The sequence below is a fragment of the Dermacentor andersoni genome, chromosome 6 (genome assembly GCF_023375885.2).
Source record: "Dermacentor andersoni chromosome 6, qqDerAnde1_hic_scaffold, whole genome shotgun sequence".
NCBI lineage: Eukaryota > Metazoa > Arthropoda > Arachnida > Ixodida > Ixodidae > Dermacentor > Dermacentor andersoni.
The window spans coordinates 51,257,930-51,279,770 of record NC_092819.1 but is presented as its reverse complement, the minus strand read 5'-3'; the positions used below and the strand labels follow the sequence as shown (position 1 = coordinate 51,279,770).

Here is a 21,841-nt window from a genome sequence, read left to right as displayed (position 1 = left end):
TCGTTTAGTTCACCTGTAGTTGACAGAGCTATTGGCAGAAATAGTTCAGGTGCTAAATGCACACATTTCGACGTTCCACATATACACAGGCCATGTCATATGGTTAGCCTAACTAAACTGAGTTCCCTTGAACATGTGGCAGCTTCTGCATAAAAGCACGAGACGTTCAAGAGAAAGCGAGGAACATTAAGCTACGTTTGTAAACCATGCTTCTGGAACAGCAACACGGCCACCGCTATGAGAGGAGGCTTTGTAAGCAAGAAAAAAACCCAAAATGAGAAACGCCTGATGACGCCCTCCACCAACTTGCCGTGATGTCATGAATTTTGAAGGCATCTCCTGGGATAAATTCAACTGTTTATCAGGAGTTGCATGCATTCCATTCTAAATGAACCAGTTACAAATTAACTAGCTACAAAGCAAAGTTTATGCAGGATCGCTGTCATTAGCTAAGGGTAGCACAACGCGTGATGGAATGGAAAATGGTAGGCCTACTTTTGATACAGGCAGCGTGCATTATTATTGAGCATATGTTAGCTTACGATTAATAAGATACTGACGTAGCAGTCGAGACTAACTCTTTTGGTCACAATGCCTCCATATGGAAATGGAACATACCTTTGACTATTACGACTAGAGGCGACAAGAAAAAAAAAGAAAAGGGAACATAGCATTGAACATAAATGTAACCCACTGTTTACCAAAAACAATTGCATATGTTTGAACTCCCTTTAAAGGGACTCACACCCGATTCTTAAGGACCTAGATTTTTATGGCGCAATGCAAAGCTCAGCCTCGGTAGTGCTTACTTTTGCAGCGGTTACTTCCAAAAGCGCGTAGATATTTAGCAAGCAGAATTTTTCAACCTGAGCAGCCTCTTAAAAAAAAGTAAGACTCCCTCATCTAGCAACACCAAGAAATGAGAGCGATGTCGGTAGTCCGCCTCACAAATTATGAAAGCCGCCCATCGTTCTGCTTTTATAGGAGTGAGTGTAACTGTGATTAACCATTTACATTTTGACCTTTTCAACTACTTTTGACAATAAAAAGCTAGTACAGTAAGTTCGCATTGTTGTACAGACATTTTCTATGTTTGTACCGCGTTTTTCCCCAAGTACACGCCTACGTCACGGCTGGCCTGCATCGTTGTTGTTCTGTTAACAGAGGAGGCAAGTCAACTTATATAATATGAAGGCGAAGACAGCGCCACTTTTCTACTCACTACAAACGAACATGCACATTCTAACCTGCACCCCATTGCAAGTTAGAAAAAACTTATTACAGAATAAAGGGTACTGCATTTCAGTACTAAATAAAGCGACCAAGAACCACGTACGCTAATAGTAGGTCACGTGATAGGCCTCTTATGCATCTTCATATTTTGACTGCGTGGGGCGCCAAAAGGTAATTTCTTGCGGCTTTTAGTGAAGAATTAAAAACATAAATCCACCTTTAATCAGAAAAAAATTTCTTGTTTTAGCCACTACAACACTGAATCATTATATCAGTGGGGTTATCTTGATGTTCTGAGCAATTCTGTCCCTTTAAAAGTCTCGAGAACTTTTCCTTTGCCCAAATGGACCAAATATGAAAGCATATTTTAAATTCATGATTTCACACACACCTACATGCTGGCACTAACATTCTGATGCAAAATTTAAAACAAAAGGGAGAGGAGAACTTAAGGTTCATTTTCTCTGCTATTAACCACCAATTTTCTGCCAAAAAGAGTACAAGTTTTGAAAGAATACTTTCCCTGCCTAAAAGTTATATAGTGTTGCTTGTTAGTGTCCACCTTGATAGCATCACAACATGCGTGCCACTTGGACAATCTGACAGCCTAGATAATCGGGTAGAACAGACGTGCTCACCTATGTAAAAACGCAGCGGCTCATACAGCTTTAAAGAAACACTAAAGGCAAACAAGAAGTCGACATAGACTGTTTAAATACCATTCCAGAAACCTTGCGACTCTTGTTTCGTGCCAAGAAAGGAGTTAGTTTACGAGAACGTTGCATCTGAAGAGACCGAATACCTTTTTCGAAATTCAAATCTCCCACCACCCAACCGGGGGAGTGGTGACGTCGCATATGCCATCACCGCCCTTTGCTGCCATCGGTGAGTAAAACGGCGCTCGACATAGACATATGGCGGCTCCGAGCCGAGACAGAGCGGTGGATTCGCCGCTGCAACTGCTCTTTGGTCAAGTGGCGTAGACCATTTGGGCATACCGTGGCATAACATGGAAGTTGAATTCTCCGCTACTTGCAGTTTGTGCAAGTTTCACGAGCCAGCAAAACCAGCGCGGCACTACGCGATAACGAAACTGCTAAACCTCGAAAGTATGGGCGGTGCAGAGTCGAGCGAAAACGAAACCTTTCGACCGCCTGCGTCGTTGTCAAGAATAATTTCGTTTAGTTTTTTTTCTCTAAAAATAAAATAGAACTGGATAAGTAGCATTTTATTTCGTCTTCTAATGCAATACAATGATGTTTTTTTTTGCAATGAGGGGTTGAGTACTAGTGACAGAACTTAAGTGAGGAGTGCTTTCGTCATCGGACAAGTGCTTGAATGTCCCAGGGGATTCTCTAATCATGTCCTGCATGTACCTCAGTTTCTCGATTACTGACGCCCTCTTCGTGATAACATTGACGCCTTACAGATTCCCAAGCACTAATCTGTCACTTTAGCTTGACTTAATATTTGCCTGTAGTGTCCCTTTAAGCTTTGAAGGGCTGGAGGCAAATGCAGCTTTGCAAGAACTTTGTAGAAGAGTAAGGCGTCACACCTTTTCTGGAAACAGGTGCTTTTTTTTTTTTTGCCAGTAGGTGCAGAGAAAGAGAAAGTTAACCCCGCTAAGCCCGAACACCATTTCACATCAAAAAAAAAATTAAAGCAACTTCTTCACATTTATCTCAGGCCATGAAGAGTGCAGTAAACCCACGTTATAATGAAGCTGCATTCCTCGAAAATATGGTCGTGACCCAAGCGCATGCATTTTAAAGGGACACTAAAGCGAAACAATAAATCAGTTTAGACTAATGAAGCATTGTTTGAGAACCCTGCAGGCAGTCATTTCAAAAAAATAATTTGATTATTAGATGAGGAAATGAAGGTCCAAGTATCAGCATTTGAATTTCGTGCCGAAACCCCAACGCCGCTAAGTCAGTGTGACGTCAGGGATTCCAAAGTATATTTTCGCATTTGGGCCGCGTTGGCTGAGTAAAGGTTCCCGAAACTTGCCATGTTTAATATTTCGTTCCTTTAGAACACAATGTAGTCAATCTGTACCGCTATATACAATTAGTAGGCCCTAGAAGATGCCATCAAAATCCAAGACCTCACAGCCCCCAGGTGCGGGAACTTAAGTAGGCGTCGCCACCCGTATTTCATTCTTGCGCTTTTTCTGGCTTACCAAACGTCTTATCGTTGTAAGATTGGTGTTTTTGTTGTTGTAGAACGGCAATTTACTGATGCTGAAGAAATCATTTTTCAGTTTAGTGCCCCTTTAAGCTGGATTACTCGAAGCACGTCAATAAGCTACTCCACTTAGAGCGAAATGGCAAAGGGCCCACGCACACTCGTGGTGGCGTTCACAGCAAGTTTCCATGCCGGACGGGCGAGCGACCCCCTCTCTGTCACCAGCTATGCCATCGCACTGCCTGCGCACCCTTCTCCTGCATGCTGCACCAGTGGGCTATAACTAGGCAAACCCAGCTGACCACCTTCTCTGCACCTCAATAAAGGTCTGGTTCACTAAATATTTTGCACTTATACCAGCGTCACATGGCCACTTCCGATGGCGATTGAGCCTGATCTGGATCAAAATGCCTGACCGTGACTGGCCCACTATTGCAGCCCACCCAAAGGAGCCAAATACAACCAAGAAATTCAATAACGATCTGGCTCTATCACGATCGCACTATTTCCGCTACACTTGCTTAGCTTTTAAGGGGTTGTCGCTTTTATCAAATCATAGCTTATATTGAATCTTTTAGCCATTCCATTCACTTCGTTATGACAAATGTTTACTGTATGATGATACAAAGAAAACAGTTAAATAATAATTGAGTAATAATTAATTAATTAGTAATCGATTTGCTGAATTATCCGTAACTAAAGACTCCGTCCAGCATATAAATAAAGCTGGCATGGGCTGTACATGGGGTTTCCAGCACTTAAAATCAAGAGTTTTTAGGCAATAAATTCAGCATACCAAAATTATGTGTTGGGTTTTGCAGGGTTTAAAGAGGGGAAGGGCTGGAAGGTCAGCTTGTACTACCGTATTTACTCGCATAATGATCGCACTTTTTTGTCAGAAAAATTGACGCAAATTCAGGGGTGCGATCATTACGCGGGTTAAATTTCCCGCGAGAAAAAAAAAAATTTTTTTTTCGTCCAGCGTTTGCTGCGGGATGCGGGACACCAAAACAAAAATGGCGGCCGGCGGAGCAAGCCGAACGCGCCGAACGCGATCTTTTTTTTTTTGTTCTCGTGAGTACTTTACGTGCATTGAAACAGTTTCTTCCGTATCAGTGATGAATAATATCGTTAATATCGGCAAGTTTGCGGCAATAACGTAGCCATGTCCACTTTGAGGGGACAGAGATGGGCGCGCTTAGCTGCCAGTGACATAGAAACACATGGCCGGCATGTTGCGGAAACTGCGGCATCTGTCTTCACTACTATCCAAACACGGCACGCTTCCGCTAAGGGTAGGCGAATATCTTAGCTGTGTTACAAGCGTCGGCGTATGAATAAGGTACACTTTTAACGTATCAGTGTAAACGTGGCTACTATCATTGCCGCGCGCGATTTGTTGCGTGCTCACGAGTGCAGATGAAAAGAATCTAAAGGCGCCTTTTTTGTTTTTGTTGACCACAACCATTATAAAGCCCACCCATAATAAAGGCAAGTTTGGTTGTACGTCTTTTTGCCATGGAAGTGCGGAAAGTGATGAAAGTAATGAAATGAGGCATCTACTTAAGAATGTTTGGTGCGTACAGACGAGTCGTTCGCGTAGCATTCGACAGATGGTAAGCGCGATCATTATTAGCTAGACTTGGCACACGACATATCGCTGCGGCAAGTTCAGGGTGCGATCATTACACGGGAAATAAAAAAATTCGAATTTTGACGACAAAATTTAGGGGTGCGATCATTACGCGAGTGCGATCATTATGCGAGTAAATACGGTACTGTGTTCTAGCCAAAGACTCAGCAGTGGGAAATAAGAAAAAGGGAAGAGAACCAGAAGGAGAAAGGAAAAGAAGGTGATGATATCCAGAGAAATAGTAAGTGTGCATGAATGCACATTAGAATGACCATAAGCACTTATTACAGTGAACACACTGTTGCCTGGAAGCATGCTGACAGGAGGTTACTATACAAGTATATTTACAAATGGATCAGCGGCAGTTGGCCAGAAGGCAGCAGCAGCACTAGCTCCAAATCATAGTCTTTTAGACATCGCTGGCCTCTTCCTCATCAATGGTCATAGCATCATCATCAATGGTCATACTCTCTAGCAAGATTCAGCTCAATCTCTCTAAAAAAGCCACAATGGCCTTCATGACCTGTGTAGTCCCCTTTGGCCAGGGACGAAAAAGAGGACTAAGACAAAGTGGTCAATTGTTTGTGCGTGCCAAAGATCCAATCACTGTCTCCCTTGCAAGTACAGTAAGCATGCACAACACACGTAGCGTATAGTCTCTGTCTATATTCTATAGGTGGAGCTATCCTGCATCATGGCAGCACCAAGCCTGCAACCACATTGGATTTCTGAAGTGAAGGCGCTAAAAAGACGGAGGACAAAGAAGAAACACACACACACAGGGCGTGTGTTTCTTCTTTGTCCTCCGTCTTTTTAGCGCCTTCACTTCAGAAATCATGCTTAACCAACACGCCCAACTATCCATCCTAACACCACATTGGAGGTTCGAGGGCTGTAATGCAGTGCACAGGGAATCGGTGCAGGTGATTCAGTAAAACACTCGAGAATCAAATAGGGCGCCCTTGAACAATTCACACTCACACCTGGTCCAAAACTTGAGCGCCTGTACATGCACCATTTCATAACACTCTTGTTTCTAGTAGAAGGTGCTGAGAGCTGAAGATGAGTGCGAGTACTCTTCATACCACTGCACCACGTGCATGGAGTCCCAGCACATTCAGAAATGCTCAGCTACGGTTTTTAACTAGGATTGTGCTTGCAGCAAGGACCAGGGATGACAGAACCAACATGGAAGGACCATCTCCGGCCTTTTGCTGCACCACAATTCTGGTGAAAAAAATTGCACCAACTAGCCCAGCAACATGTTTTACTCGGGTAGGATGTCCATAGAAACCTACGCAATGAAGCAATTCCTGTGTAGAAATGGGACGCCTTAGGGATAACTACGCTTCTTAACTTTCAGTGTGACGGTACTAGCTGCAGTGCTGCTACTGTGCTGTGCTACCGGCCACAGGATGCAGTTTGCACACAGAAGCAACAACAAAAAAGCAAGCCCACAACTACCTCATTTGTAGCCCAGCATCACCCCTCTATTGTCAGAAGTTGAGGTGGCACTTCATTCAAAGGATTCTTCAATAATATGACGCTTATCAGTTTCAAATACCAATACTCCTCGTAATCACCTCTTTTAGCTTTCCCTGACTCCACTCTGCTATCAATCAACACATCATCCAGCAGACGGAGGCCACTATTTTAGAAAATCGCCCCGTAACCAATTGAGATCTAGCCCAAAATGTCAAGATTAGTGTGGGGCCCAAGGAAAAAAACCATCAGAAACCATCTTCATGTGTTCAAGGCATCTGCTCGCTAGGTTCCCCAGATGCTCACCCCTTTCCAGAAGCAGGAACGAATCAAGGGCTCCCAGGCTCTTTTGGCAATGTGCAGTGGAAACCAGGAGGACTTTTTTCAAGAGAATGATCACACAGGAAGAAAGCTGTGCACATCACTGTGATCTGGGGACTAAAGTTTAATCGATGCAATGGAAGCATCTGGGCTCGCCAACTCCAATGAAGGCACCTTCCCAACCCTTGGCAGACAAGGTCATGCTTACAATCTTTTCGGACCAGCATGGTGTAGTCTTGATGGATTTGCTAGCAAAGGGGACCACGATTACCGATGCGGAAATCACTGCTGAGAGAATCGCTGGAGGCCATCAAAACCCAGAGACGTGGCAAACTCGTCAAAGGTGTCCGCCTTCTGCCAGACAATGGCCCAGTTCACAACCCTCATGTTACCCAGAAGGAGGCAGCCTGCTGCGGGTTTGAAATAACGAGAATGATTTCTGAAGTCACAATGCGGGATTTGGAGCAGTGTCGAATTCTACAAACGAACTAATTAAGGTTGCCTATAGATATGGGTGAAATGTGTCCTTAGGTGACACCTATGTAGAGAAGGACTAATAATTGTGCCAAGTTTCGTTGCTCTCAGCCCACAGGAAGTTGGCCAGGAGAAATCTTTCATGAATGCCACTCAGAACATATGCTCGTTAATGATGCCCGTCTCAGAATTTGGCCTACCAATTTCCATTCTGTGAACTGTAGCGTTACGCTTAGCCAATAAAACCGATCCTACATAGATTTTGTTATCTAACTAGGGGACATGTTTTAGGATGATCCCTTTCGGCGAAGGTATCACTTTCACGTGGCGCACATGACATGTTGGATGATTTCAGCAGTTTTGCTCAATGAGCCATACAGAGTGCACTGAAAGTGATCCTCGTTAGTAAAACTTCGTTAAACCGTACCTGCTTAAACAGTAGTTTCGTTTTAAAAGTAGTAAAGTCAAATCCCCGACTCAGTGGCCATTGAACATAATGTGTTTTGTATCCGCATAAACCGCACCAGGTTATTGCGTGCACATTGGTTAACACGTAGTGTCTCCACTTTTCGTTGCGCAAACACGGTGGTGCATCGTCTCCATCGGGCGACCCAACAGAACAACCAGCTTCAGAGATCAGAACGACGGCCTCCTAGCGCCCTGTGCATTTGCACATGAAGCCACATCAACATAATTTCGCCGCCGTGCCAGAGAGCGTTTTGGCGTCGTGCGATCAGGAACTCACGTCATGCCGAAGCTCGGATAAAAAAGGCGCCGGGTGCTCAGCATAGAAGGAAAATTAGACATCGTTCGTGCTGTCGAACGTGACATGAAGAAGTCGGCGCTGGCACACGACAGGGATCTGCTGTTGACTACAGTGTGTGGCATTTGGAATGCGATGAAGTTTCTCAGCAGTGCTGCTGCGACCGCGAAGAGATGTCGGCTACGAGGTTCGACTTTTCGACATCGATGCCTCTGTTGTTGCCGAAGTGTCGACTAGCGACAGTGATGAGGACAACATGGAAAGCAACAGCACGGGAGATTCAGGCCCGACAGTGGCAGAAGCTGCACGTGACATCAGCCTCATGAATGCAATCGTTGCAACGAGAACAGCACCCTGCAATGAAAGAGGCGCCCAGCGACTTGTGCAGCACTACCATGCGTGTGCACGGAGAATACATAACACCAACGACGAATCTGCTATGCGAGTGTTTGCCGAGAAGAGGGGGCTGGCTTAAAAGCTGGCTCGCAGCTTCAGTAAGTTTGAGGCCACTGTCGTCCCTGCTAGGCCGCGGCGGCATCATACGAAAATAACATTTTTGTCGCGCGAGGAGAATAAATACTGCATGTTTCTTTTCTCTTTTATCACTTTCTCTCTGTGTTCCGTTTTTGACAGGTAAGTGGGCGACCTCATGCTATTTCGGTTAAGCAGTACTACCGTTTAGTACGTACTTTTTCCGAGCTTCGGCCAACTACAGTTTAACGAGGTTTCACTGTACCTCCAAAACTGATCGTTCAAGAATACGCTTCTAGGTTTCTTGTCACAGCAAGCTCCGAAAACCAGACATAAAAGAAAAAAAAAATTCAGCTCCACTCATCCTCCTCCACAACAAATGAAATGGTGTTATAACCCTCAAGCCTGAGCTGTACTTGCCCAGCCAGTTTGTATAGAATTGCCAAGAACGTATTCCAATTATCTCACAACCCCCTTTTCTTTACTGAGCACTAACAAGTCATGCGCAAGAGCATGTTCCACTGATAACTACTGGCTTTGGCCAGTCATGCATACAGTGTTATAGTTTACATTTGTTTGCCGTCATGAGTGTAGAGAATATCATTGCAGACTTTCATGTACTTTGAGTAAATATCTGCCAACGTGTTACTCAATGTTTCCATTGAATCCAAGGGATAAAGCATACAATTATTTTTTTTATATGAGAGCATAATGTGCAAAAACTAGGCAACAAATAAATTTCGTAAATTACATTCACTTTTTCAGAAAACAACTTGGAAGTTAAAGGGATGCACAGATGAAATGATAGCCCATCCTTTAAGAAGCTGCATCATCGGTATCACATGCTTCCTAAACCTAGAACTCACATTGTGAAGCTTGAAGTAGAGCCCACAGGCATTGCAGACAGGCTCTCCTTCGTTGTTCCGCCTCCACAAGGTAGTGGCCGTGGTACCACAGTTCGAGCAGCAAAGACCAGCTCGGCGGGAAGTAGTTGGTAGCTGTTAACAGGAAGACCAGGCACGGTGTTTTAACCTATACACTGTTCCTCACAACATACCTCACAAGTGCGCCCATGCACCCCCTCATACTCTTGAGTATACTAGTTTCGTGTATTAAGCTCGCTTCCTAACTCTTGCAAAGCAGGTTGTAAAAAAAAAAATATAACAGATCAGTGTCACCTATCTGAGGAGTGGTCAGCTAAAGGCATAGAATGTACGGGTTAGATTTCTGACAGCAGGTGGACTGTACATCTTAGTGCTCTGTCAAAGCTTCATCCTGGCAGTACAGACACGACAAGCCAGTGTGCCTGGTCCATCGGCGCTTTGACAGCCGAAACTTGAAGGTAGATAAATTCTGACTTGAGACAAAAGCAATGACAACGAACCACCTCATCAGCGAAGCATGGGTGCCCGCTGAATGAACACAACAAGGAAAACAGCAGTCAAGGGGTTAAAAAATGGGAGTGCACTCGGAAGCCAGTGACACTACACCCCAGATAGGGGAGAATGAAAAAAATATAAAGCAAACCTGGCTTGCTGATCCCAGCCGTTTTACAATTGAGATGCTCTTAACCAGCACATTACACATTCATTTATTCACTCGTTAACTATGTTTTGGCCGAGAGCGCGCCAGTAGGACAGATCCCAAGAACAGTTAGTTATGCCGAGATAGACAGTACCACATAGTGAATTACAATAATACAGATCACTGTTGATAATAGTACATTATTATACAGTTGAGCTTTTCTCTGTGCTTACACACAACACAGTTAAACTGCCCCAACCTACAAAGCAAGATAAGATGCATAAGCAGTGCTGTGGCCATGAGAAATTTTCTTGCATCCACATAATGTGAGCAACATTTCGTTTCACAATGTTCACATTGCGCCAAGCTATTTTTCTGCTAATGAAACTGCAGAGGAAGGCTAGAAACAGCTGCCAGCTATGACATGCTGTTTGTCTAGCATGCCAGCAAACAACTAGAATGAATAATATAACTGATAAAAAAAAACACAGAAATGTCCAGCAGAAAACATCAGCATCAGTTCCAGGTTATAGATTTCACAGCCTACGCTTCCCAGCAGCAGACAAATGAAAATTAATGTGAACAACTTTGATAAGCTTGTCAGTATTCCCATGGTTGTATTATGTACAGAATTTTTTTATTTAATTCTACTCATTTCTAATCGCCTGTTGCACCAGTGGGTGATCCCAGCAATGGTGGCAGCATGGTGTGCAAGCCAATAAAAAGGCGAATGTGAAAAATGGGGAGGAAAGAAATCTTTACAAAAATCTAGCCCTTGCTGCTGGCCAGCATTTACCATGCTTCACACATAGCACCAACAGCAACACAAATATGCTCTGACAACTAAAAAATCGTATGAAAGTAGCACTCGTGCAGCAGCTTCGTTGCCAATGCTAACTGAAACACTTCTAAAAATGTTGGCATATAAAAGTCACCCTTTTCACTTTTGGACTTTCTTCTAGTGAAAAAATCAACAGGCTCAGCTCAGCTATGAGTCATATCTATAATTGTATACATCATTGCATTGCACTCTCCCCTGTGTGTTTTCTATGTCGGCCATACAACTATAAATAGTAGTTCCATTTTGCAAAGACACACCGGTTAACTTCTGTAAAAGGCCAAAAGTCTATCCTCAACATAGCCACACTCCGCCTTTTTCTGCCAAGCATGCAGCATAATATAGGTGCAGCTATGACACGAGTCTAGGTAATATGTCATTGTTGCTGTGTTATCGCACACTTTTTTGTTGAAAAGCTGGCAGGGGTTATCAGTACACAGCCTGCACCCGTCAGGATGATACCGGGTTCAGCTGAAGTCTACTCCACAGAACTGCTGCGCTCTTATCGAGCGTACCTTCTGATAAGATTAAGAGATAAGTCCCTTCACTGCCTTAAAACCAAGCAAACCATAACGGGAAAACCGCTGCGCACGAGCCCAGTGGTACAGCAGCTTGTTCCTACAAACTTTTTAACATTATTAGGTTAATACAAGGAAACAGAGCCAAGCAAGCAGGACAGCATTCGTGTCCAGCTGCACAAGCACATCCTTTGCTTCAAATGTCGCAGCTTGACACCCGACAGCTGGCACTCAGTGACATACGCGAGGCAAAACGAGGACGTGCACGAGCATTGGGCGTACAAAGGCTGAAAGCACCACGCAGTCCATACTAAACTTGATCTCACTAACTTTTGATATAGAAATCGCCTGACAACTAATTAAGCGCTGTTCAAGCTGCCAGCCCAGGGATGAACCTCAATTATAATAGTGTAACCATCCCTGCTGTGCAGACTACAAATTTTCAAAGAGATAGACCGATTGCATGATAGACAGATTCAGGCCCTGAACCCCACTTCGCTGCCTTTCGTGTGAAGTTTGGCATCTGTCGGTTACCCAATCGGCATCTTTCGTGAACCACAGTAAATGTAGACGCACATCCATACGGTCTATGACGTTTCCTGCAGTAAATGTACATTGCACGTTGGGTATAGAAGTACTTTGATTACAGCTACAAAAAAATGAATGCCTATAAGATAGTCAGTCGCCCCACAATGGCTTTCCACGAACCAAGCAGCACTGGCTGATAATTGACTTTAACCTCCGACAACAACGCAGCTAAACATAAAAAAATATCACAACTGGATTAAAATTTTGTTAGCCGTATCCAATATCCATTACAAAAGCACATGCAAAAACTGAAGCTCGATTTTTCACTGTTCTGTTTTGTAAAGTACAGCAATACTATCGACATGCTGAAATGTCTTTCTACTGGCAATTTGATTGAAAACCAGTTTACGTATAGGCAGCACATGCATGGAAGGCTTTATGCATAAATAAAATGACGAATTGCATTTCTTTTCCTTCATTACTTTTTACACTATCAGCTTTCAAATTCAAGAGAAAGGAAAGTTTTGTTCAAACTTTCTTTAAAATGTAATGACAAAGGGATTAACTTGGTATCCAACTACGTGCAACTTCAGTGCTGCAGAAAACACAGTAGAAGATATGTGCAGATTTCACAATCTTATTACTTCTCACAAAAATGTGGCCACTATACTTCAACCAAGAAAAATATGAAAAATATGTGAATGAAATTGGCTGTTCTGGATGAAACATGCTTGGAACATGGTCAGCAATTTCAGTAACTTGTTTGGCAGCATGTAAGTGGGAAAAAAAAAGTAATTGAAAATGAACAAACGAAAAAAATAAGCAGCAGAACAGATCCCCTCCAGTGTCAACATAAAGTAAATGAGCAAGTGCAATCCACTGGTCCAAGTAAAGAAAAAGATATAATATAGTAATAGTAAATAAATGTTGTGATTTTACATCATAATACCATGATATGATTATGAGGCACACTGTAGCGGGGCACTCTGGATTAATTTTTATCAAGTGGGATTCTCTTAAAGTGCCCCTAAATCTAAGTACGCAAGCGGTTTTGCAATTCACCATCAAACTGCAGCTCCCACAGCTGATATTGAACCCTTGACTTCCAAGCTTGGCAATGCGAAGCCAAGGCCACTGAGCTACCGCAGCAGGTATCTGTACAAAGTCACTCTGACTAGGACAGTGGTGTATTTACCACTATAATCATAGGTTGTCATCGGCTATAAAATAAAATTTAAAAAAATGCCCCTTGGCAATGCATTGTGTAGTGGGAAAAGTATGCACAGAAATAGAACAAGTAAGGAAATACACAAGACTAAACGCACCCACTACACTTGGCTACAACCAATGGCGCCTACTTTATCCTCCCTCCCACGCAGTCTAATCGCTCTGTGGTCCTGGAAATCCTGCTACTTAGGGCAACCCAAACGTGCGACCAGCAATTCTATAAGCCTGCGCAGCCCATGGAGAAATTATTTTTTCGTGAAATCCGCAACTAATAAAACTACGGAAGTTGGTGCACCCATTAGATTGTCATGTTTCCTTGTTCGAGCAGAGTTATAGCATGAAAAACAGAAAGAAAGAAAGAAAAAGTTCTGAGGACACAAGAAGACAAACTGGACCCACACGGCACTCAGTGTTGGTCTGATGTCCTCGTGGTGTTTTACACTGTAATACCAGTGATGCATGGCCACTTCTGATCGCAACTGACTCCACTGCAAACGCTCGAAGAAAGGAGACAATCGTAACAGAAAATTTTTATCCCGATTGGACTTGACAGTGACTGAAAGTGCAGGTGTGATACTGGTATAACTCGCCTTGACGAGCTGAACCAACAGGCTCATAACCCAACCCTATTCTTTGTTCGGGTTTTGAGAGAATCAGTAGACTGGAATTTCTAGTTTATCCCATAACTCACTGTCCTTACTTTCTTTCTTTTTTCCATGTGTTATTATTAAATTCTGGAGCTTTATGTGCGAAAATCGCAATCTGACTATGAAGCACGCCACAGTGCAGAGAACCAAATTAATTTTGATCACCTGGTGTTCTTTAACATGCACTTAAATCTAAGCACACGAGTGTGTTTACAATTTGAAATGCTGCCACCGCAGCTGGGACTGAACTCGTGACCTCGAGATTAGTGGCTCAACTTCGTAGCTACTAAGCTACCATGACACATCCTTTCACTGTGTTAAAGGCGCCCTGAACCACTCCCCTCGGGCTTGGTGAAATAACATAGTCCGTGGGGAGCGTATGCTGCCATGAACATCTGAGCCAAGTTTTGCTGTCGTACGCGGTGTGTGGACCTCGCAAGCGCAGCACGAAGTCACCTTTCTCTCAAATGCTCCCTTTTCAACAGAAGCCTGCTTCTCATTTTCTTCAGGACGCTGTATTTCATAATCAAGCGGATTCCGATACGCAGCTGCTATTGATAGCTGCGGTCGGCTATGTGGCGCAGATACCGCAGCTGCCCCGAGGTGCCGCCCTGTGTCCACTGGCTAAGCGCACTGATGCTCACTGAAAACAACAGTGTTTGGCTTACATTTGGCACATGATAGACGCCAAAATCTAAAGTCTTGACACCTACTTTAACACCTAAAATTAAATTTGAACTGCGTGTCACGGTGACATTTAGAAGGCACGTAAATTTAGAAGGACGCGCGCAAGTTCGCATCCGCGCGCCCACGCATGTGCAGACGGTGCGGCACGGCTCGTACGTGTCGAAACGCGGCGTGATCTCAGGAAACAGCTCCTCTCTGTTATTGCGCACTTGGGTTGCCTCGCATCGGCGCGCCTGGCTACGCAGCTACGGCGCGGTACAATGAGCTCTCAGTGAAGCAGACTTAAATAATGCAAGAAAGTGCTTCTTCTTTGCTTTTTGTGCTGATCTAACACCTATAAAAATATAACAATTAAGTTTATGGATATCGAAGCATTTTGAAACACTGTCAATAACAAAGTACAAAGCAGCGTCTGCCAAGGTGCCTGTGAGTGAGCCCAGTGAGCACGCGCTATCGGGTGTCTTTGTGGATGCAAGCCGCCATTCCTCGCGAGGCACGGCAGGCGCTATGCGCGCGGACACGAGCTTGCGCACGTCCGCAAGTGAATGTGTCGTCTCGGCTTTATATACAGCACAGAAATATAGCACTAACTTACGATCAGGATTTTGGCAAAACCCTTGTACACACTGTAACAGCGAAGACAAATTTTGAACACCTGAACTGGAATAAAGAAAGTACTAAGGGAGACAGACAAGGACATTACTGTCCTTGACTGTCTTCCTTGCTCCTTTGCTTTTTTCAGTTCAGCTGTAAAAAACTCATTTTAGCTATGAGCCAGCTAGCTCAGTTAAATATTTTTCTGATTGTAACAGTTTTCCTTAGCTTTGAACATGTCTCATGTTTGTCCACTTCAGATGCTCTAATAAACACAGTCTACAGAACTTCCAATTTTGTTTCAGGTGCAGTGCTTTAAATTTGTAAACTTCATGCTCTACTTCTTTTCTTAACCTTACCGATTTTCGTAAAATGTAAACATAATAAAGCCCTAAACCAAAATTTTGCTTCTAACTGTCACTAGAACATGGCTTTCCTTTTTAAGTGCAATGAATTTCATTCAACTCAGTTCAGTGGTTGTCTAGAACCCGCATTTCTGCATTTCACACATGGAAACAGGGAAATCAGAGTTGGCCGCAAGCTAAAACCTTTAGGACAATAAAGGCAAATACTAAGTCAATGCGGACAGTTAAAATATCATTCCACAAACCTCACAGTGCTCGCTTTATGCCAAGAAAATACTTGGGTTATGAGAAAATTGTGTCTGAAGAGTCCGCATACCGTTAGCGCAATTCCAATCGCCCGCCCCCGATCGGGAAGTGGTGAGCATGCCTACGCCATCACCGCCCTTTACTGCCGTCAGTGAGTAAAACGCCACCTGACAGACAGCACTATGGTTTTCTGTGCAAAACATAAACGCATGGCCATACAAAACCAAGCCAAGGCAAATCGTTGGATTCACCGTTGAAACAGCTCTTAGTCAAGTAGCATGGATCGTTAGGGAATCCCACGACATCACATGGACATGGCATTCTGTGCTACTTGCAGTTTGTGTGAGTGTCGCGGGTCAGCAAAACCAGCGCAACACTATGCAAAACAAAACTATTGAAACGCAGAAGCAGAAGCAGTGCAGAGTGGAGAAAATTAAACCATTTGACCACACACGTTGTTGTTAAGAGTAACGCCAAAACTCTTTTTTTCTAAACATCAAATAGAACTGGACAAGCGGCACTTTTTTCCCGTCTTATAATACAATACAATTATTCCTTTTTAAGAGTGGTTGAGTACTAGCAACAGAATTACGATAAGGAGTGCCTTCGTCATCTGGCTAGTACTTCAATTTCTAGGGAAGTCTCTAATCGTGTCCTGCATTTACCTATATTTCTCAATTACTAAAGCTCTGCTCGCTACAATAATGAAGACTTAGATGTTGTTTAGACTTATCACATTAGCTTGACTTTATATTTGCCTTTAGTGTCGCCTTGACCCTACAAAGCCCAACACATCATGTTTGATATGGCAAGTTCCACACCTCCAAATTCAGATTTAGGTACGGGCACGGAGCAAGACTTATTTGAGAAGAGGAATCTGCTAGGCCACGACAGCATGCACGAGCGGCCCTTTGAAGTCATTGTCGCGTGAGGAGGAAATGATGGCAACACGCCCGATGCGTCATCTATCGTGCCGCGGCGAAACCTGCATTTACATGTTCTTCTATGAACACAAAAATCGTAACATCGTCTCATAGATTATATATTTTCTCTGATTTCCTTCCATAACATCAATAAATAGAAGTGGCGGACATTTTCCAGCAGCTATTAATGAATGCTGTTCTAATTACAGCCATACTGCGCTTGAAATGAGCTACTAGTGCCGTATTTACACGACTGTAAGTCGACCCCCCCATATTGCGTGTGACAGGAAAAAAAAAACAGGCATACCCGAGGGAGCGCATTTTATAATGAAAATTTATCCGTAGCTGGCATGGTCACTGGACTACTTGTCTTCACTTGTGCCATCGTTATCGCTGCTACGGTCCCACAGCGCGTCGTCGTCCAGCAAAATTCCACACTTGGCAAACGACCACACCACGACATCTTGTGGAACAGCAGCCCATGCAGTTTGCACCCAAGCACACGCAGCCATCAGGGAGGCTCTTTCGACAGGTCCAGTTGGCGTAAGTTCGCTGTCTTCTGCCGCCAGCCACTCATACTCACGGCGGAGCAGGTCCTTAAAAGGCGGAGATCCGGGCTTGTTTCATGACCATGTTGCACTTCACTGGCAGGAACCGATCACGCATTTCAGCGATGTACACCGCAAGCTTGGCCTACAGCTCCGGAAAGCGTCCCAACTTTAGCCCGTGGGAAATTCTTCGCTTGCCATCACATGTGAAAATTTTGCTTTGCTGCAGTCGCCACTCTCGCACCACCCGTTCAGAAACATCGAACATGCGCTGCGCAGCAATTTGTTTCTTTGGCGCCAAGGACGTCAGCCCTCTTGAACGCTGCTGTGAACGAGGACCTTATGTTTAGTGGGCCTGGAGCACTCATGACGACTGAGGAAGCATGGAAGTAGCACGTACCCGGCATTCGAGTTGAACGCGTCAAACTAACGGCTACAGAGAAAGAGAAACACGTGAGTGGTGTCTGCTCTTCCATGAACTATCGATACTCCCTGCAAGCGCCGCCGTTCTGGGAGTGCCGACACGAATGGAACAACAGCACTTCCATCAACTATCGGCACCCCCCCCCCCCCCATAAGTGTTGTGTGCGCTGTAAAACCATCAAAAATGTTGAAAAACCCTTCCGGAAAGCAAACAAATGCACGGGATAGCGAAAACTATGGGTAGGGCCATAGAGCAAACATAAAATTGTAACTACGTTGTAGCTCCCCCGATTGGTCTCGTTGGTATCGCTTTTTTGGTGGTGCCATGTTTTGGTTTCGATTGTAAGTCAACCCCCCCCCCCCCCCCACTTCAGATTTTCAAATAAAAAAACATGGGTCGACTTACAATCGTGTAAATACAGTAGCAATCCCAGAGAAGACGACGTCTGCCGACGCTGCCAGAGCTCACTCGCTCGCATTCACTTGCCCACAGGATGTGGAAGGAGCCATAGTACATTTGGCGCACTTGATTTTTTTAACAGCATCCTACGGATCGTCAGACCCCTGAAGCGATACTATCGCAGGAGTTGGTAGTTCGCAGCAATGGTCATTAACGATGCATTCAATCATCTAAGGCACAGCAGGGAATAAGTTAGCAGAACAATCTAAATATGAATTAACGGCACAGAGGGTATGCACCGTCATTCGCTGGAACAAATCATACGTACCTTAGTGATCTCGCGCTTTAAAAAAATATGTATTACAGATTTGGCGTTCTCAAGGAAATACATCACGCAGGTAAATGCTCTGTAAGTGACGCATTATTTTTTAATTTTTCAAAGCATTTGGAGCCAGCGAAGAGGAACAAGAAACCCACCAATTCATGTGTAAAGCACTAGTGGTGAATCGCCACCTAAAGGCCTTGAACCGGTGAACCTCAAAGCACACCGCAGGCATTTTGCCTTCTCGGCGAGCCGACTTGGCACTCCAACAGAGGGCGCATAGGCGCCGTGACCAACACCCGTGACTTTATTGGGACTGTTTCGCCTCCTCAATAATTCTTGCTTCATGGGCATGGCAAACTTAATGCAAAGCTCGTAATAGTGCTTCTTATATGCTGAAACAAAGCTTCAGTTGTGGATAGTTCAGAAAACCAATTATTAATTACTCCCCCAATTTTAACTAAATGACATCTCATCGCCTTTTTTTTCTATAAATGTACTCTTTGTGGCCAGAAATAACAAAGGTGAAGGGAATCACGGTCACTGACCAAGTCTGATGAATAATCAGACGTTTTGGAACCGTGTACGGGTTCCTTGTTCACTGAACAAGGAACCCGTACACGGTTCCAAACAGAACAAGGAACCCGTACGCGGCTCCAAAACGTCAGATTATTCATCAGATTTGGTCAGTGACCGTGATTCCCTTCATTTCCATGCCTGACCAGACGAATTTTCGTCGAACCCTTGATTAAATAACAAAGGTGTTTGGGCTTGGTAGGGTCATAGAATAAAGGAGATGCCAGGACTAACCAGTACCATTCTTCGTTGTGGCTTCGCAGAGGGTCTGGTGGAGCCGTTCATCTTGTGGTAGAGGCCACAGGCGTTGCACAGGTAGTGGCCGGTGCCATCCCTGCGCCACAAGGGCGTGGAGATGGCACCGCAGTTGACGCACTCTCGGGCTTCACCGAACCCCGCATAGTCCGACGAGTCTGCACGGGAAAGTCGGGCAGAAAGGTGCGGCAGACAAGCCGACCCGCAGCAGAACAGCACAGATTAGCACACGGGGACAGTGAGATTTGTTGAGAGAGAGAGAATGTGTTTTTGTAACGATTCCTTTCCCAATCCATCAGTTACACATCCTTTGCAGTTGGGTCCCCCCCCACCATGCCATGCACCACTACTATAATCAATGAAATCGAGCCACATAACAAAGGATTGGAAATTGAATGGATCAAAAAGAATTCTTACAAATATGGCACCAAAAAGCAATTAATACCGGTATCAGCATAAACATGTAAAGTTGCCATACAGGCCAATTTGACCGCGAGATTAACTGTGCGAGTGCAGGCACGAGGGCTGTTAGTAGCCATCGGGAGTCTGGCAACTATGGTTTGGCTTTGCTCACTGAATAACAAATGTAACAGCATCCTTTTTCTTCTTTTCCTTCTATACATAGTCACATGTATTACCATGAAATAAAAGAAACTTTCAGGTGTGACGGCTTGGATGGCAGTGCACTATCAAAAACAACTAAGTGGTGCAACTTAAACTGCTGCCGTCCTTGATGCTTAACTCAAGCTTGGCCTACACTTGCATACAGCTGTGACATGGCCAGAACTAGTGGTATAATGGTGCAGGCAGAAACTGCGTGTGCCCTTTTTAAGTATGGCGATATTGGTTTGATGATAACAAAAAACGTGCCTGCAGCCAGAGTGCCAATGACTTGACAAACCTCGCTCATTGTGTAAAAAAAAAAAGTTCACTACTGCCATATTCCAAGCCATCATTTACCTTTGAGACATCACCCACCTCAATATATTGGAAACTACCTACTTTATAACATAAACTGTGCCATCACAAACCCACTACAATAGCCTGACGAGCATAAGCACTGATAAATCTCCGTATACATTATGGTCACTTTGTAAAGACTGTAAATGGCTTCATTTAAGTGTCAGTTATGCTGGCACGGTAGTTTACCGAGACATCTTCTTGAAGAAGACAGAGAGAAGCACAAGATCTTTAGGGAAACACTAGAGAGATAGACTACATAAGTCCAGACTGGTTGATTAGTGTTCTAAACTTATTTATGCATTTTCTCCTGGAAGACCACTGCTCTTTATCATAGTCCTAGTGACTTTAAGGATATTAAGTCATTTATGGATAGAAAAATCTACAATGACCGCCAACTCTAATTTTCACTCATCTTGTGCTGCAATGTATCTAAGTTCTTAAACATTACTAATTGATTAGCTACATAGACTCCCTACCATAATGAAATTACAGGAAGCCGTTGTGTGAACTTCAACAAGATGTTGCCCACCCCTTAATACACATGCGCCTACCACTCAATGTCTAAGTGGTCTATGGTGTATTAAACTTCCTTGTATGCTAACACTAGTCTATGTTAACTTTCATAACTGTGATGTACCAGTCGCATTTAGCTTAACATTTTTTGAACTATCGCTTCAACACCTTCGAAAGAAATATTTTTTTGTTGTTCAACCATCACCCAGTTTCATTTAACAACATAGGCAATAGTCTAGAAGAAGAACATAAGAATTAATTTAAGCTTAACAGGACAACACAATTACTCAAAAACCAGTTCACAGACTCAAAAGTACCAAGACATAGCGAGCTGGAAAAGCATAAATGCAAAAAAGGTGCAAAATGTACAGCCACGGCAATATCACTGAACTGTAATGACTGCTAATGTTCAAGTCACAGTAACAAAGTACGCGCAAACAGGTGACAACGTGATATACAACTCATGAAAAGCAATAAGTTGTTGCAAGTCTGCTAACAAAACCACAAACCATGTCACAAAGAGAAAGCAACTCTAAATACACAAAACATGTAGCAAGAAGTGTGAGGTCACGTATAAACACAACAGGGAAATTACTGTCCACTGAGCTAAGAAGGCAAATGAGTATACAAGCCAAAAACTTCCACAGGCTTTAAAAACAAATACAGCACAACTTAATATTCATATAAGCAGGAACAGCAGAGTCCTTAACATTCGCATCCACCAAGTTTATCATAATCACTGCCGAGTGCTTCTTGCCGTAATTTCTCAAAAAGGATGTCTTCCAGCACACATGTAGAGGCACGACAAATGTTACAGTGTTACAGTTATAAGCATTAAAAAAGTAGCAAGCAAATACATGAGCAATATTTTCCTTCTGGCACGCGCATTTCAATGCTATGCCAGCAGAGGAGATATTCATCAATGCTTCCAGACTGCCTGAAAAAAAGAAAACAACGTTATGACAACCACAAAAAAATAACACTGCTGCAAGCTGGAAAGACGGCTATAACGAATCTGCAAATTTGAAATTGACTTTATTACAATATTAAACTCCACTTTTCTATAGCCCGACAGCTCACTGATCGTGTGCCAGACATCTAAAAGGCAAATTTCATAAGAGACGGGAATAAGTACAGTTGCTGTTAATATAAGCAAGGTATTTCTTGCAGGCATACTTGT

The 21,841-nt window shown here is 43.7% G+C and overlaps 1 protein-coding gene across 2 annotated transcripts in view; it reads right to left on the bottom strand.

Moving 5' to 3' along the window:
* LOC126522918 (uncharacterized) overlaps positions 1–21,841 on the bottom strand; it is a 102,866-nt gene that overhangs the window by 8,967 nt on the left and 72,058 nt on the right. The window contains exons 3-4 of one of the 2 annotated variants that reach the window (XM_050171762.3): positions 19,165–19,343; positions 9,431–9,562 (exon numbers count right to left, since the gene is read on the bottom strand). In XM_050171762.3, coding sequence (XP_050027719.3) covers positions 9,431–9,562; positions 19,165–19,343 — 311 coding nt within the window. The remainder of the gene's footprint in view (positions 1–9,430; positions 9,563–19,164; positions 19,344–21,841) is intronic. The other variant, XM_050171763.3, reaches the window with a different exon arrangement.